The 19113-nt window shown below is 35.0% G+C and overlaps 1 protein-coding gene across 1 annotated transcript in view; it reads right to left on the bottom strand.

The window, feature by feature from the left end:
• Positions 1 to 1229: 1229 nt before the first annotated feature.
• The window catches only part of LOC129276878 (vesicle-associated membrane protein 3-like), a 29432-nt gene continuing 11548 nt past the window's right edge, over positions 1230 to 19113 (bottom strand). The window contains exons 2-5 of the mRNA XM_064109177.1: positions 17971 to 18043; positions 16898 to 16976; positions 15796 to 15927; positions 1230 to 6240 (exon numbers count right to left, since the gene is read on the bottom strand). Coding sequence (XP_063965247.1) covers positions 6212 to 6240; positions 15796 to 15927; positions 16898 to 16976; positions 17971 to 18043 — 313 coding nt within the window. The 3' untranslated portion in view covers positions 1230 to 6211. The remainder of the gene's footprint in view (positions 6241 to 15795; positions 15928 to 16897; positions 16977 to 17970; positions 18044 to 19113) is intronic.

The raw sequence follows: 19113 nt of genomic DNA, 5'->3' as shown, positions 1-19113 counted from the left end.
CATTCCTCTTGTGGATTCCTCCGGGGGATTCCTGTGATTTCACCCGGCCCTTAATGCTGTCTGGTAGGTTTAATTGGGTGTAACCCCCGGGATTAACCCTTTCCTAACTCCCCCTCTCTATAATTCACACATTTCTCACCTCTCTTAATTTCTCGATCATTGACAATCTATGCTCCACCATCCCCTCTCTCTAATCTATGTATTTCTCACTGTCCACCATTAACCAAAATGTCCTGTCTCGCACTTTATCGCGTAAGAGGGATCAAAACTTACAGAACAGAGACAGAAAATTGACGGAAAATTGTCCGCTCCAATGTTTTGGCCTCTTTGATCGCTACCCGCCCCCCCCCTCACGCACATTTCACACTCTTTTGTCTCCCAATACATTTCTCATTGTCCATCAGTGCTACGATTCTGTCTCCTGTTGCGAGCTACCAATTCTCTCCACCCATTCCTCCTTTCTTATTCAATACCCGATACTATCTTGTCTCTCAATACACTTCTCAATGTCCATCGATGCTCCGATTCTGTCTCCCGAGCTTCTCTCATCTCTCGCCCAAACCACCCCTCCCTTCTTATTCAATTCTTCTGCATAGGCCAATTATATAAATATTTTTATGATAAAAAAATGCACTCTCACCAACTTATTTGTGAATATACCGGTACACTATCAACCATCAGCATGATTCCTAGCCCATAAAATAAGCGGACGCTGCAGCTATATTGCTGTTACACTCAACGCTGTGTCTGATGCCGCAAGACTACAACGTACCTCTAAACCCTCTTTGTGCTTTAGTTGTCCCTTTTTAACAACTATGATTCAGAGCTGGTTTTTCATATGAAAAACTGCCACCAGACATTCGTCAAAAATAAGAAAACTCCTAGTGAGATGAGAGGGGAAATACAGGGGTGCATCAGCTATTGTTTGTAGTCTTGCCATATCAGACACGTTGCTTGCACTTAGCAAAACAGCAAAAATGTCGCCTACGCCAATACGTATAGGCTACATGATATTCTTATTAACTATATACAGGGATGGCAGTCAGTTTTATTCACTGCACCTCAAAGCCAGAACATGTTAAAAGTCCTTTCCCGAGATGGGAAGTTGTCAGTCTCAAATCAGGCAAAACCCTGAAGACTGGTATCTCTGCTACATACTAAACAATAGTACGTAGCTGATAAATTAAAGAACCGAATTCAATCGCAAACTACGAATAATAACACACCAATTTTTCATCACAATCATGTTTATTAACATGTAACACAAATACAATATACATTTAATTTTTTGTTTACTTATACGAATGGTGACTTTTCTAGAACAAATAATTTTTTCACTGCAAATGTGGAAGCTACCCATTAAACATCTGTTGTTTTTATAATAGTTATATTATCTTTTACTTTTATTGTACATCAAGATATAAAGATACAACATTAATACTAAATTGAATACCAGGGAAACAACTCAATACAAGCTTAATATTTCAATTAAATGTCACCTTCCAAGCAGAGTATCTTTTACAAGGAAGATAAGATATCAAGGGCAGTTTCAGCATTCATCAGTGAAATTTTTATTATATAATATTGGGAGGGGGATACAATTGTTTATTGAATTTTAGAATTTGGAACTTCCTACACTCATAAAAAAGTTTGTTTTCAGCACAAAAAGATATTTAATGTCATTTTTTCGGTATTTTCAAGATTCATCAAATAATTTTTGTCTGATTTTTCCATTTATTAGGCATAAAGCATACAATGAGAGTAAATGTCGGATGTTCAATTTTTGAGAGAGAGCCCCAGATCTAGTGGCTGAATGTACAAGGAATATGTGACATTGTCGTTATTTATGATATCAATTAATTATTTTAATAACTTGGCCAGAATTCACAAAACACGGGTAACACTCATCATTCATGTGGATTCATAGCGTGCATTTAGTATAGAAGTTCCAATGTACTATATGCCATAGCAACTCAATTTTAAACAGTTATTTGTTAGTTTGCTGATATATTTAATGGGTAATCTATAACCTTGGGTAGGCTTTTATCTTTTAATGGTAAGCTTCCGATGTAACTGCATGTCTGCTACACACAAATATTATAAAGCAAAACCATTACCTGACCTAAAAAATGATGAAATTACAATATCCAAGGTTAACACGGAAAATGAAACAACCAAACCTCTTTGAAATATCAAATCAAATTCCTAGCATCGAGCAACAAAATTAAACAATGGAAAAATCAAAATCAAACCAAGGACAGAACTTGACACAATTTCCACCAATTCAAACTTATATTTACCTCTAGAATATCATCTTTCTTTTATGTTCAATATATATGTATACATGTTTATTACTTACCTTTATACATGAGTGAAAACAAAATAAAGCAATGCTAAATTTTCTATCACACAAAGCAACAGTTTGAGATGGAATGTTAGTATGACTTTTCTTCACATTTAATTAAATTTCCAGTAAGTCCCATCTAGGTATTCTTTCAGTTAGTTACCACTTGTGTCTGTAACGATTTGCTCATTACATGCATACCATATAGTGTTATGTGATGAAGGCTAACTTTAATTCTGATGGTTTTGTGAACCGGTGCCAATGACTACATATCTCCACTACAAAGAAAATAGTGGTTCATTCATACCAGATGGACAGTACAACAGTTATGCTGCTTTGTGAATGGGTGGCCCATGACAATACGACTCTGTATTCCACCAACTGCAATAATAATGGTTCATTCAGACCAGATGGACAATACAACAAATTCAAATTCCTGTATGAATGGTTTTAATCAACAAAAATAGAGGGCAGCAACAACGGCAGTGTAGCCTACAAGTTTTGACGCCCTCTACGTTCGTTGGTTGTAATTTGAACAAAACTTAATAAGGTGTTTCTTTGATCACATTCCAGTCACATTCAGTTTGATTTATTTTAGATGACATCACATCTCATTAAATACCTGAAACTTTCAACAGTACATTTCCCTACATACAGGCAGCAACATGAGAAGTTGTTAATTAATGTTCAATTATCCATACTCGACACATGTACTTTCTAATAAATACTTCCTCAGATATGATGTGGGAGTAATTGAATGAATGAAATTTAAAAAATTCATGACATGTATTTTCTAATAAATAAGGTGTTGTTCCGGAGATGTTTTGTTGCATGCAATATTAATATTGTCTTTATGGATTTTACAAGGAAAATGGAATGTCGATTGAACCACTTGAGCGAACAACACTTAAAAATAAATTTCTTCAAAACACAAAGTACAGGTAAAATCATACTTTGTTAAGTTTGCATGGTAATTTTGGTGTAAAAATTAATTCACATAATCAAAACTCACTTATATATATATATATATATATATATATATATATATGCACAGCCTAAAGTTTATAAGTGTGCTGTCTGCATCGACAGATGTGAATACAAATTCCATTCTATATCAATATGATTGTGCAACAATGAAGTCTAAATTGACAGAAATTGTTTTGAAATTAATATGAGGGCAAAGAGTTATTAAAGTCATTTTGCTTAGCAATGTTAGAAAAAAATTCTGAGAAAAAAAGGCTGTTGAGGCCATTTTGAATGCAATCAGATTTTATAATAGTTTTAACAAATGGGAGAGGGGGTGAATAAAGACCATATATTGTACATATTTGGTATCAAAGCTTACTTGCAAATTGTACTCTTCTTAAATCTACCAATAGAATTGGCCAAAGCAGAAATGTACATACCTTATTCATCCTAATGACGAGTGCCTTTAAAATACCTTGTTTTTTTTTCCTCAATATTCATTCATTCATTCCATTCTGCATTTATTGCACTTACGCATTACATAAAGGAAAGAAACGGCCGGCATACATACCGTTTCTCATTGATCATAGAAAGTGAAAGAAAATCCATGAATGTATAATGAATTTGTGTAAGTGTGAAGTTTTTGAAACAAAACAATCCTTGAAAGAGTCAACTTAATATATGGTAATAATCTATCTAAAATACACGATACTAAATAATTTGCATACTTGCTACATACAGCAACACATACTATATAATTATGCAATAAAAATTACTCAAACATATTTTTTCACCAATTTATAATAGGGGTGGCGTTGAGAATTCAACACTTAATATACAATATTCTTTTCGTTGAAGATACAAATCTAACATTGAATATACTAAAACAAAAGACACTTTACATATAGTTATTTGGATTGCAGATTTAAAGGAGAATATATACATACAATTCACATACATGCTTAAATTTCTCTTCTCTTATTTAAATAACATGTACATGTATTTTCTAAATAACAAGTTGTAACTGCTATACACCGAATAACGTAGCTAAAAATTTTCTCTTTTTCGCTGTAATATAACCACAAATTTGTTTCATATTCTTTTTTTATTGATTTATTTATTACAAATATATGCGCTACAATCTACAAATTACAACAAATTTCTTTTAAAAAGGGCTCAGAAAATAAAGAATTGATGTTAATGCTTTGAATATGGAAGGGCAGAAGGTTATGTAAAAAGAAAAGAAAAAAAAAACCTACCGTTAATGTCAACGTGTGAAATATATGCATTTTCAGCTAGTTAAAAATGATACCCAAAACTTCTTATATAAAGTAGACTCATAACAGAGGACATCACTTTGCTATCAATGCTACATGTATATAAAAATTCGGTAATATCATTGTTTTAACTTATGGAGTGAAATTGAGTTGTTCTCTGCATATTAATAGATAATTAGATATTCATATTTTTTTATTTGAGGACAATGACCATTAATTCCTCTTGTCCGAAAGAGTTGCCGCATTTAACATCCATGACAGTTCAAAAATGTTGTTTGCTGATTTTTCATTGCAGTGTATGTGCGCACACAGTCAATGACTGGGATACTAATGCATAAAATAGCCCAGGGGCCATTTCATAGAGCTGTTTGTAAGTAAAGAGCGACTTTACGAACGACTGGCGATCATTCTTGTGGTAAATGATATTCACCATTTAATGTTCTTTGGTGATTATTAAGCGCGTAAGAAAGGATCACCAGTCGTTCTTAAAGTAGCTCTCAACTTACGAACAGCTTCATGAAACATCCACCAGGACTTCATTTAAGCCCAAACAACTGCAAAATCTTCCATTGAGAATCGAAAAAGACGTTTAATACACCCATGTGATTTAATCCTTTCTGACACTCAGCAGAGAGCCTACACAAGTATCTACGGGTTGATTTCAGCTTTGATGGTTAACAGAATGCTAATGAATTCTACAATTCCCTACTCATTTTGGCAATGTCCAGCACATCACTAGTTTATTGCAAAAAGGTCCTTATTGTATTAAAGTCAGATGAGCTGAAAAAGTGTCCATGACTGAATATTTAATGCTAAGAAAAGTTGATTGCAAGTCCAATTGCCAATATGTGGGACTTACTTGAAAGTCAAGATGTAATTTGTAATGTTTGCTTGGATTGCATGAGTAAAAATGTTTTTCCTAATTTGTCCCAGTTTGAATGAAATGGAAATCATTTTGTGATTTCAGTCCCAAAGTGAACTGCTTCAAATCGGAAGCATACATTTATGATTTAAGAGGTTTTAAAAGGAAACTGCTTTTTCTCTATTTTCTGAGCCCTTTTGTAAATGAATATGTACTGTTCTCAACAATAGTATTATCAATTATAATGAATAGTAATCACTTACAATAATTATATGAATGATTAATAACAACAATAATAATAATGACATTTAAAACCATATTCATTATGGTTGGCCTGATTTATTTTGATTTGTTAAGTTTGTCTCTTTGCGTACTGCACTGGAACATAACACGTTTCAGGAAAGTGATTTGAAAAAAAAAAATGAACAGAGAGGTAAACATTAGTTTTCCCTTGACATTTTGAGTTTTTTGACATAAAAATGTAATTCCTGTGGAAATACACTGGCTACCGTTTCATAATAGATTACCCAAAAGAAGCTTAATGAAAAGTAGAGGCAGTCCTCTCGCAGGACTCCTGTCTGCATTTGCCTTCCAGGGTTCAGTGAATGATCTTTCACCTTTGACAAATGATCCGGATGACCTTTGACCCTGCAATGACGGGTCAGTCCAAGTTGGCCTGGGGAAGATGACTTGTTGAGATTTTTCCTTAATTTTGTTTTCTTTGATGGTGCAATGCTGGCTCCCCACGTGTTGGTGTTTTACTTATTTTTTGGTGCTTTGCACGATAGCAACTGTAAAGAAGATAAAAATATAAATCAAAGTAGAGAAAGAGAGCATAAATCAAAACATGTATGCATGACTTGATTTTAGAAAGAGATAAAGGATCAGAGATGGAACAAAAGGGTACTATTAAAGGAAACCAAGGCCCGTTTTCTGAAGTCGGGTTTAACTTAGACCATGGTGTAACTCCGCGCTAAAATTATGGGTAGCCAAAAGTTCAAAAATGATGTTTCTAAATTGTATATATATCTTATGTTTACTATTTTGTTTCCTTTTGCTTTCATAATGAGAAAAAAATGCTTCAAAATACCCCCAAATTATCATTCCCAGACATTTATGAACAATTTGGGTGTCATATGAGTTAATCGATTGGATGTGTACTGTTAGGGATTTGTGGTCCAATAGGCTCTCCATAGTTAAACTGGTCACAACTTTAAACCGTGGTTTAATTTAAACCCGAGTTCAGAATACGGGCCCAAGAATTGAAAAAAATATACATATATACAGCGCGTCCCAAAAAAAATGTCCCTCTGACATAGGACTGAATTAATTCTAAAATGTGGTAGTATTCTCAAATAAATGTTCATGAGTTGAAAGCTCATTTCATGATCTAACTTCTATGAAAATTTCATTGGTCTCGCTTCAGCGGTTTTGAATACACACTCTGTTACGTAACAGTGGTGCATTTTAGCCCATTCCAAGTTTGCAGCATTGATGCATATCTGCATTGTCTATGGCATGTTAAAGTAGAAATATATTGAAAATCATAAAAATAAAGAATTATATATCAAATTAAAGGGGAAAATAAGAAGAACAAGATGGTGTACATCATTTATAATGGAGACCGATGGAACTCACTTAATTGATAGTTTAAAGTTCTTCTTCAAACACGCACAATTACGTCCGCGAAATTGGGGTTTTTTGATGACGTGTATAAGTGTACGAGAGACGTGATTGGCTCTCCCACGTCAAGCTCCACTTGCATGCAAAACCTGTTGCGTGGGTACGTTTTCTCCACACTGTCACTGAATACTTCGATCACGAAATGAGAGAAAACCCAGAAGTTAATCTAGATTTTGGATTTTCAAATTGATGATTTTGAAGATGAAGAGAAAATTGATGAAGTTTCTAGCTCTGGTGACGTGGATGGAGGTAAATTAGGGGAATTACGCCTATGATGATGAGTCGGACAATTCAACTTGCATGCCGGTTCGCTACCAACTCATGCAGCTGCTAGTGCTAGCTGCATGTACCGCGGGCCAAAATAAATCCATGAAAATGAATTCCAGCCTGACCATCCAGACAGAGTCTCTTCCTTCTGTCAATAAAATTTACTCTAAAGAAGGAAAATAATGATATAACTGTAATCCAAAATGCCGATTGAGAGCTGTGCAACACGTGCATCTACTCTCTCAGACAAGGCGAGCAAGCAATGTGTGTTTGTGATGGTTTGTTTACAATCACATACGAGCTACGCATGTTGGGGATGATCTTTTACATCTAATTTTAATTTACCTCAACTTTTTGCTTCAAAAAAGATTTTATCGTAATCTAAAAATAGTACGAGGTGTTCTTATATTTTTATATAGATAAATAATTCCCCGAGTTTCGTAATTTTGTCAAAATAATGAGGTAGAAATTATATCTAACAGAACGAGTGACAATTTATCCCAGCCACGTGAAGTTTATCGTCGGTGCATATCGTCTGCTGCTATTCGTTGAGTTGATTTGCCTTTAGATTCGGATATATTCACTTGTTTGTAAGTATAGTTATATCATTGTTTTCCTTCTTTAGAGTAAATTGTATTGACAGAGGGAGGAGACTGTCTGGATGGTCAGGCTGGAATTCATTTTCATGGATTTATTTTGGCCCGCGGTACGTGCAGCTAGCACTAGCAGCTGCATGAGTTGTTAGCGAATCGGCATGCAAGTTGAATTGTCCGACTCATTATCATATAATAGGCGTACATGTAATTCCCCTAATATACCTCCATCCACGTCACTAGAGCTAGAAACTTCATCATCATTCTCTTCATCTTCAAAATCATCAATTTGAAAATCCAAAATCTAGATAAACTTCTGGGTTTTCTTTCATTTCGTGATCGAAGTATTCAGTGACAGTGTGGAGAAAACGTACCCTCGCAACAGGTTTTTCATGCAAGTGGAGCTTGACGTGGGAGAGCCAATCACGTCTCTCGTACACTCATACACGTCATCAAATCTGAGTCAATTCAGAGACCGATGGGAGGCGTATTTCGGAGAGGCATTTTAGCGCTTTTTAATTGGCTTTTTTTCCACCATATGTATTACTTTCCTTATTTTTGAATGACCAAATGATAATCCCCACATCATGACCTTTCCATTGATACATAATAAGGCCATATTCATAATCAATATATTTCTCCTTTAACCCCCATTTTCACATCCAGGATCTGAGCAGGGACATTTCCCTAATCATATCCAGGCTCATCAAATTATAAACTTGGGCATGTTCAGAAGGGCAAGAAATATAAAAAAACTAAAGTTTTTTGATGATTGATAAGGGGAATCAGTGCACCAACTTGAAAGAAAATGTGAATGATGGATGAGTAAAATAAGCTCAAAACTAAAGGGGAATCCGCAAGTTAAACACCCTATGCGAAAAAGGAACTTTACCAGAGAAAATTTTGACTTTTTTTCTTTTAAAAAGTTACATTGAATTAACTTGACCACAGTAGCTTATTAACTAAAAAAAAAACAATAAAAACAAAAAAATGCAGTATTAAGCATGAATTAGGCATGAAACAGACATGACCCGTTGTCTTAATCATTGTGCATCTCCCATTTTCAAACAAGAAATGAGCTGTCAAATATTGTTTTTGCCCTTCTAAACATGCTCAAAGTAGTGATTCGATGAGCCTGGTTAGATCATGGAGATTTCCCTGGTCAGATCAGGGAATTCCTTGGTCAGAATGGTCAAAGGGGGTTGATATGCTAGAAAGTGCAGAACACACAGTAGTGCTGCATGCATGCAAACTTGGAATGGGCTGAAAAGCACCACTTTTACATAATAGACTGTGTATTCAAAACCACTGATCCGAGACCAATGAAATTTTTATAGAAGTTAGAACATGAGATGAGCTTCCTAGTTAAATACATTTCATGGAGAATAATTTTTATTTTTTGAAGTAATTTAGCCCCATATAAGAGGGACATTTTTTTTGGGACGCGCTGTACATGGAAGTACCAAGAGGCCAGACCTGCCAACCTCTGGGAATGAAAAACCGTATACTGTGATAAAAAAAAACTGTATTTTTCCCCAAAGAAGTGTATTTCATAATAAAATGCGTGGCACACTCACTCATCGCGGGGATCAAGCTGCATGCAAGCTAAAATGCGCACTGCTCTTGCAGAAGAAAAACAAACATTGAATCATGTGTATACCTCACCCTGGTTTTAACAAAATGATTGAAAAAAAACCAAGTTACCTGAAATTACATTGATCTAATAACCATATTTGTGTCAGTTTTATGAAGTAGAGAGATGTAGAGATGATTTTTCTCAATAAATTACGATTTTGTAAAAGCGTATTTTTTAAAGAAAAAACGTACTGCCGTATTTTGGTTGCAAAAACGTACTGGTTGGCAGGTCTGAGAGGCAGATCTATAATCCTTGCCAGTCATCTGGGATACTGGTTACGAGCGATAGCACTCCCCATTTCTCACTAGATTTTTTGGAACCAGTTACCAGGCGAGGATTTGAGCAAGGCACATGAACCCATTCTACATCCCACATTCTGCTCACTATTGACAACGCAGAAGCCATCTCACACCATGGAAATGTTGTGACATTTTCCAATTTGTGTGGAGACAAATCAATAAAATCTTAATCTGAAATGAATCGATGACGAGTAGGAGCTCTTTTTCCAAGAGATGACAATTTTTATATTGTTTTCACTTGTCACAAAATGTCATGAATTTCTGCACCCCCACCCCCCTTTTACGAAATTATGGATGAATACTGTCAGTAATCATGATAAGTACATGATCACACTTTGGGACATTAAATAGAACATAGAAAAACACGAGTCTTACAATCTCATTATAGCCAATGTTAGTAATGGGAAAAAAATAAAATAACAAAGATGTACAACACATATATGTACATGTAACAACATGCAGAAACTGTGAAGTGTAAAGACATTTAATGTGCAATCAAGCTGGGCAGTAGTACTACACTGTACAAGTACATGTTCAATCTTTGAGTATGAATACTATTTGATTCATCAAATGTATAATGTATTAAAGGGATGGTCCGGGCTGAAAATATTTATCAAAATCGGATATCAAATAATAAAGTTATTGAAGTTTAGCAATATTTTGTGAAAACAGTCATCATGAATATTCATTAGGTGGGCTGATGTCACATCCCCACTTTCTGTTTTCTTATGTTATTACATAAAATCATAATTTTTTCATTATTTCATACTTGTGTGAATAATATGTCTCCCTTATATTATAATGAAATAAGTTGCAGCAATAAATATCTAATGCACTAAATCAGTTGTCAATCCAATTTTTCTAGTTCTTGGAGGAAAAAATTTGAATAAACCTGATTTCATATAATGAAATACAAAAGAACAAGTGGGGATGTGACATCATCAGCCCATCTTATGAAAATTCATGACGACTGTTTTCACAAAATATTGCTAAACTTTAAATTCAATAACTTTGTTATTTGTGATCCGATTTTGATGAAATGTTCGGCATTTTGCTCAGTGAATTCTACTCTATTTATTAAGCTATAAATACTTTCAGCCCGGACCATCCCTTTAATGTCACGCAGCACTGCATGTAGCATTTTTATAATAGACAGTCTTTAATGATGACAACTACATTCGGGTCATGAGCATATGTCTCAGATAAACATGGTTGAAGAGTTAGTCATTCTCTAACATCAATCATCATGCACTATTTACAACATACAGTACAAATACATTTCATATCAAACATATGCTACACAGAGTACATTGAAAGCGTCATGGCAGAGCGTTAAAAGGGATGTATGTTCAAATCCCACCATGGCCTGGTTTTAATTCTCGGTATCATTTTTAAGGGACACTCTGTACATGTACATTATAGGGGAACATGCAGATATGTGTCATCACAAAATCAAAAATTAGAAAATCTGAAATAGATTTTCAGAAAACCATCATGTTTTCATATATTTCTGTCTTTTATTTAAAATCCAACTACAAGTAGGGGTGAACTTCCCCTTTAAAGTTTGAAACGGACATTAGTGACAAATTAATAATAGAAATAATCGCAATTACTTTTGGTGTGGAAGTGGGGGAGGGGAAACAGAGTGAGTGGTTGAGAGAGGGAGGGGGAGGGAGGGAGAGAATGAAAGAAAGATAGGAAAAAAAGAAGAAAAAAAAAGAAGAAAAAAGAGAGAGAACAAAAAAATTATTGTGAGGTTGAGATTTCCCTTTAATAAAAGGTTAGAAACTGACATTAGTGACAAATGAATCATAGCAATAATCAGCAATTAATTTTGGAGGGGAAGTGGTAGAGGGAAATAGAGTGAGGGGGGGGGGGAGAGAAAGGGAGGGAAAGGGCTCAAGTCGAAAATCCTAAAATTCTTGTACCTTAACCGAGTGTTTCCTGTATGTGTATCCCTTACAGTGGAATGTCTCATGAATTTGATTTGTCTGATTTCCTGAGCTCCCCAAAATAGCATTGATTAATCCCAGAAATATATAATCTTTCTAATAATATAATGTTCACACGACTAAACAAGCAAATAGCATATGAGAGAGAATTCTGTAAATACAAATGTCAGTTGAACCTTTGATGTGTGCTCAATCGACACTTGTGTTTTCTAAACACAGTGTTCTGAACTTTTTAAATGTTTTACTGCCAAAGAGTCTTCGGCCTGATACAAATACTTTTTTTAGTGTACTCATGCCATGCAGCTCGAGCTAAAGCTGGGTAATAATCAAAAGCATGCCTCAGAAAAGATTATTTCGAGAAAGATGGCACTGTATAAAAATGCCTATTGTTATCATTATTATGTGCATGATTATTCAAAGGCAGAAATAACTTTGTGGGAGTTTTTTAATATATCATTTTGGTTGTTAAAAATGGTATCTGCATGCAGCTATAAGGGTTACACCTAACAAATACTGAAATGAAAGTTCCAAAACAAGGAGACAACAAAAAATGCTTTCCTCTTCAACACAAACCCATTTGTTTTTAAATATAATTTTTTTTTGTGGAGTAAAGGTATTTAAATAGTATATGTGTCAACTTGTGCTGGTAGTAGGAAAATGACAAGACATAATAAAACAATGAAAACGAATAGCATAGAACCAGCAAATAAACACGATATCATTTTCGTAATAAATGACATACGGATACACGAGACATATTGGGAACATCACACAGATCTTGTACACAAATACATGTACATGTAGACTGTAGAGTATGCAAGTGTACAATGTCGGATTTTTTAAAGGGGAATCCGACCCAAACAAAAACTTGTTTTTTTATAAGGAAAAGAAAAATCAGACAAGTTGATAGGTGAAAGTTTGAACAATATTGGACAAACAACAAGAAAGTTATGAATTTTTTAAAGTTGTAAATATTGGTAATCACTATACCCATGGAGACTTCAAATTGGCCGCATATGGGATATCATAGTGATGTAAGGCAAGGACTACTCTTCCATGTACTCCAATACATATTATGGCTAAAATGTCATTTTTCCCAAAAGTTTTATTTCAAATTATATTTTTCTTTCATGAGGACATAAAACAATATACTACCTGGGTTATATTTAGATTACTGCCCCAGGGGAATGGGTACTTTAGGAGAAAACCACAAATCCCTGATAATTAAAGTACATGGCCTATTGGAAAGTTGTCCTTGCCCCTTGTCATAATTTACTTACCCAGTTGCCAATTTGAAATCTACATAGTATTAGTGATCTAAATTTTAAAATAGCTATAACTTTCTTATTGCTTGTCCGATTTCTTTCAAACTTTCACCATTTTGTTTAATTTATTTTTCTCCTTCCCAACACAACATTTTATGGCCAAGGCTGGGTTCCCCTTTAAGGGGTGTGCTGTACATGTACATTTCATCTTTGAAAAACCTACACACACCAAATGTTATATGAATGGGTTTATGGTGTCCTAGGTATGTTCACACGAGTACCTCATACAGTCGGTTCCACTGAAATCGGAATGAGCCTGATTCATGTTCAAAACCATGCAAGGTCTTATTTCAATGGAACTATTGAAGTAGGTATTCAAGTGACAAGAGACCAAATTGGAAATTTCAATATACCCCTCTTTTTATTGGGCACCTACATGAACATCATACCAGACAGAGATACAGTGGATATTTACACGTGCCCAAGTTTCGCACTGATTGTTATAAGTGTAGTCCAATTGTATCTTCAATATTTGAATGGAATAAGCTTGATAATTCAATTAGAACAGCTCCTTCTGTCATTTCATTTAAGAGAATGTTGAGAAGAACTTGTAATTTATAAATAACTTGCGGAACATCCACTGTTGTGCGTATTTTCTGTTAGCATGACCTTGATGATTTGGTGTATATTATCAGTATTTTCAAGATGTCGTTCTTAGTTAATTAGATTTATTAATATTTGATTATACGTCAAACGAGTGCCCGTCTGCGTTTTGTTTGCTGCTAAGTTTGTTAATGTTTCGTTTTACATTCAAATCCTAATGTGAATCTTAATGCCGTAACATTCTGTACATACGTTATGCATTTTGTAAATATGTTTATTGTTATTCAGGGCCCCATGGAAGACCACTACTTATTGGTGAATGGGCTACCCTCTCAAAATATCAGAAATAAATAAATAAATAAATAAATAAATAAATAAATGTAATCAAAATAGATTTCAATGTAGAATTGCAAAATTTATCAAATAAAACAGATATCCCCCTCATAACTGTTATAGGGCTCACACATTCATATAATCTAGTAATTAATTAGGAAAAAAAAGACATTCACATATGGGGGGAGTGGGGTTACAAAACTTGAAATACTGTAAGTTTTTATAACTAACACAAAAGGTGCAAAAACATCACAAAATTTATCAAATAAAACAGATTCCTTAATATTTCATATCCCCCTCATAACTGTTTTAGGGCTCACACATTCATATAATCTAGTAATTAATTAGAAAAAAAAGACATTCACGTGGGGGGGTTACAAAACTTAAAATACTGTAAGTTTTAATACTGACACAAAAGATGCAAAAACATATCACATTCACATGCACTACTTTCCAAGACAACATCCTGTACAAACCTTCTAAGCCTGTGTGGCCCACACTGCAAATTTATTAGAAAACAAGTCACCAGAAAAAAAAAGAAATGATGGAAATATTAATGTGGTTACTGGTGATTAATATGGTATGTTGAGAACACCAACAGTGCAGCTGGAAAAAAAATGCTGTTAGTACTCAAGCAAATAATGTCAATGATAAACATTTCGGATTAAAAATAAAGAGGAACTTAAAATGATACTTAAAACTGGTATAAAATAGTTGTAATATCCATAGAACCTTTAATACTGAAGAATGGAAGTCAATATTTGAAACACAATGTAATTCAAGTTCGACTTCCAGTTCTTGGCACAGCCATTTCATTTTTTGTTTTAGATTTTAGAATAGGTTATTCAAATCTTGTTTGGTATTATACTTTCTTTTTACACATTTCATCATGAGTTTTTTTAAAGCGATGCACTGGAAATTAGACATTTTTGACTGATAGTATGACCAAGCTGCCATGAAAAAAATCTGAAAATAATTGAAATGAGCTCCCTAAACGAAAAAGCCATTTATGAAAATGAAGTTCATGTTAGGCGAAATGGTTGGGGCCCGTTTCATAAAGAGTTACAACTATTGCAACTTTGGCATTATTTGTAAACTTCAATGGCAACCTTGATAATGATTGGCTTTTAAGCCCTGTTACCATGGTATTTGTCATAATGGCAAAGATACCATAGTTGTAACTCTGAATTCAATGGGCCTGTAGTGTCACCTCGCACATGCATACATATATACACGTATATTCCCATTAAATAGATGAAAATACAATAATCTTTGTTAATCTACATTTTGCACAATGGATTAATGAAATAAGTGTGATATTATGAAATACCTAAGTGATTGTAAAAGCAACAGTGCTTTTAATGAAAAAAAATACAGGCGTCGTTGTTTTTGTTAAATTGATTTGATACATTTCATTCTACAGGTTACTTAAATTGGTTAGAAAAATGGAAAAAATGGAAAAAAAAAAAACAGTACACTGTAAATCTCACTCAACGGATTAATCCCTTGAGAAATATTCTAACAAAAATATTCATAAGCAGCTTTGAAAGTTAAAATGAAGGGAGAATAAACATCAAAGCAGTAACGCTCTCATTATTTTTAATTAAATAAATAAGAATGTTAACAAAAACGTGCAAGAATGAAACATTATTTCTTCTTCATGAAATACGAATTCCACGAAAAGAAAAATGTACACTTTGCAATCAACTACTCACCGATAATAATTATTAAAATGACAATAATAATAACTGCTAGAATGATCATCATCTTGCAGTTTTTCCACCAGTACTTTCGTTTGAGTTTACCAGCATTCGTCTCAAACTGTGATGCTCCATGCTGGAGGGCATCTGCATGAAAAAAAAATAGGAAAAAAATACTTCATTTTCATATTTCTTTTTGCTATTAAAAGGTAAAGGAAAGTAGTGGCAGCAAACAATTATTTCATGAGAAAGTCTTTAAAATCAAGGTTAATTGCCACTCTCATAGCTCTAGATCTGGTACATTGAAATAAACTTATCTTTGTGAAATCATGAAATCTTAGCTCAAATTCGATAATTCTGATAATCACTAACACAGAAATGCATATGTGGGACAGTGTATTACTATTGCTTTGAAAAATACCTGACATTCGATGGAATTCCGTGCTTATTCTGCTCATTTCTCAGCAATTATGCATTTTCTTCCAGAGCTATTTGGCACATTATATTCATACTTTGGTGATAATTTGATTGGATTCTGTTTGAACTCATTTTGAGATTGTTACCACAACTGGCATTTACATGTATCTTTAACCTCATTCTCATAGTCTCTTTCTACTACATGCACTCATGCAGGGAACAAGAGTGTCGCTAAGGCGAGCTCGCACATAGTACGCCCGCCTGTAACACGGAAAATGGAGTTATTGGTCAAGCAAGAAAAGTGGAAGGTGGCGACTTTACCTTTGACCTTCTGACTTCAAAATCGATAGAATTACTGATAACTATATTAGTATCATACACACCAAATTATATGAGCCTAGGTTAGTTAAACTGTCTAGGACGGGCGTATAAAAAATCACATGGCAACGGGGGGGGGGGGGGGGGAATTTCTCCCATAAATGCTCAAAAGAGCACCAGAAAATCCCCATTCACTGCAATGTTAAAGCTTATCCAATAGTAGGTAGAAAAAGGTAGCCCCAGATAATAAAAGATTTCATTTTTGTCGGACTACGTGTCCATGCATTTTCATCATCAATTTACCTGAAAAGGGTGCGCCCTAGTGCCTAAATCCCTCCCTTCACAGTCTATCCCCAAAAGGTCAAAGTTCAGACCCACTCACCTGCACGGTCATCCAAGACTGATAGTGCCTGATCTCTCTCAAGAACTTTGTCAACATTTACTCTCATAATATCCACCACCTGTAAAAGAATATGACAACATGAAATACATGAAAATTAAAAATGATGAAAAAAATGAAAATCCATATTTTATTGTTCGAAATAGACATGAAATGAAATACTCAGAAAATTTGCTTAGCCCAAGTGATCGTGGGCCCGGCAGCCGCTGTGCAGCGCCAGATCGACGAGGCTCTATCCCTTTAATCGTTGAACGCCAAACAGGGTAGCAGCAACTCCCATCTTTTGGTCTGACGCGGCCGGGGTTTGAAACCCCGACCTCCCGGTTGTGAGACGGACGCTCCCTATGAATGTGGCAGAACTTTCTGAGTGCCGCGGTCTATAAAGCAGGGATTAATAGCAATATCTTCTGCATGAGATACAGAGTCACCCACAAGCACCACCTACACACGTAGCATGCTTTATATAAAGCATCAAGAATACCACTACAGGGTGCCGTTTCATAAAGCTGTTCGTAAGTTAAGAGCGACTTTAAGAACGACTGGTGAACCTTTCTTACCCGCTGCACCATCGCCAATGAATATACCATTTTGCACAAGAAAGGATCACCAGTCGTTCTTAAAGTCGCTCTAAACTTACGAACAGCTTTATGAAACACCCACCAGGATCATCAAAGGTGAGTGTACATGTATAGGCGGTAGCTGCTTTGCAGCCACGAAGTACAGTACAGTCTCCCGCATCGAACACATTGCTGATGTTTCGCATCAGACTTGAAAAGGCAAATACAAATCAGCAGCCTCCGTATAGATGATAGGCTACATCACAAAGAGAGAGGGGCAAGATGCTATAAGCCTTCTGCACAGAATTCAGAACAAGAGTCTTAGAAGGGAGAATTTCCACCACCGTTACTTGTCAGCACCAGTCCATATCATCATCATCATCATCTTCTCGCTTCTAAAAAGCCTTTCATTATTACCATCATCATTTTTACTATTTATCATTCAATCATTATCATTGCTGTTATTGATATAATTGTCAACATGTACATGTACAGTACCTCATCGACTTGTGCTTGAGTCTGTTGTAACCTCTTGTTGGTTGGTGCTGGGTTGGGTTGTGTTGGTGCAGCCCTGCATAAGAAGAACAAACAAACAAAGAAATAAACATCAAGACACTATATTGGATCATATAATGTACTGATTTGTTTTTTATTTGAATTAAGCTTCCCTTCTCCCCCTTCTATTCATCTCTCACCGTGTCTCTCTCTCTCTCTCTCTTATGCTTTTCACACTGCACATATTTCCCGGAATTAAACTTAGCCTACTTTGGTTTCACACTACGTTTTAAATAGCAAAGTGGGCTAGCACAATAAATAGTATGGTACTATCTGGCCTTGCAAAAAGGCAGGGTTAGCCGGCTTATTGCGGTGCTAAGAGATGCAGTGTGAAACGACACCGGGGTATTAAGGAAAAGTGAGGCTAAGCATTAGCCAATCACAGAAGTCGAAAGTGCGCTCTGTCACATGGCAAAATCAATATTCATAAGCTTATTAAGCTATGCGATTGTCTGGGGTTAAGGTGTTTACCCCGGCTAAGCAAATAGTATAAAGTTAAAAAAGACAGTGTGAAACCCCCAAAAAAGATAGTATGGGGTTAAGGATAGTCCGGGGTTAAGGATAGTATGGGTTTAAGGAAATGCAATGTGAAAAGCATCTCTGTCTCCTCTCATTTTCTACATGTATAAAACATGATTCTCATCATTTCCATACAACAAGAACAAGGACAAGAAACAGACTATTAAATCATTAATATTGATTACTGACAGTACATTGTGCAATGTTCAATCATGTTGTATCAATTGACACAATGTCTCTATAAAATTTACTTGACATACCATTACATGTAATACCCACCCTTTATATTAAATTTCAGGCTTGTCTGTGTCTGTATATACATGTACATGTAATGTATGCACCATCTCCACTCCCTCAGGAGTATTCAAACCAGCAGCACCCATTTGATGAGCCTACAGCTGTACATCATAAATGCATCTTTCTGTACTGTACCTTGTACAGTACAAAAAATACATCAATAGGACACATACTGTACATGTATGTACGCTTGCACACAATGAAGTGATCAAGTCATTTAATGTATAATTAATCACATATTTCATTCAGCAGCTGTGGACGTTTTGTGGA

This window comes from Lytechinus pictus, chromosome 14, assembly GCF_037042905.1.
Source record: "Lytechinus pictus isolate F3 Inbred chromosome 14, Lp3.0, whole genome shotgun sequence".
NCBI classification, from domain to species: Eukaryota; Metazoa; Echinodermata; class Echinoidea; order Temnopleuroida; family Toxopneustidae; genus Lytechinus; species Lytechinus pictus.
The sequence above is the reverse complement of the archived record's forward strand: the minus strand, read 5'-3'. Positions and strand labels throughout refer to the sequence as shown.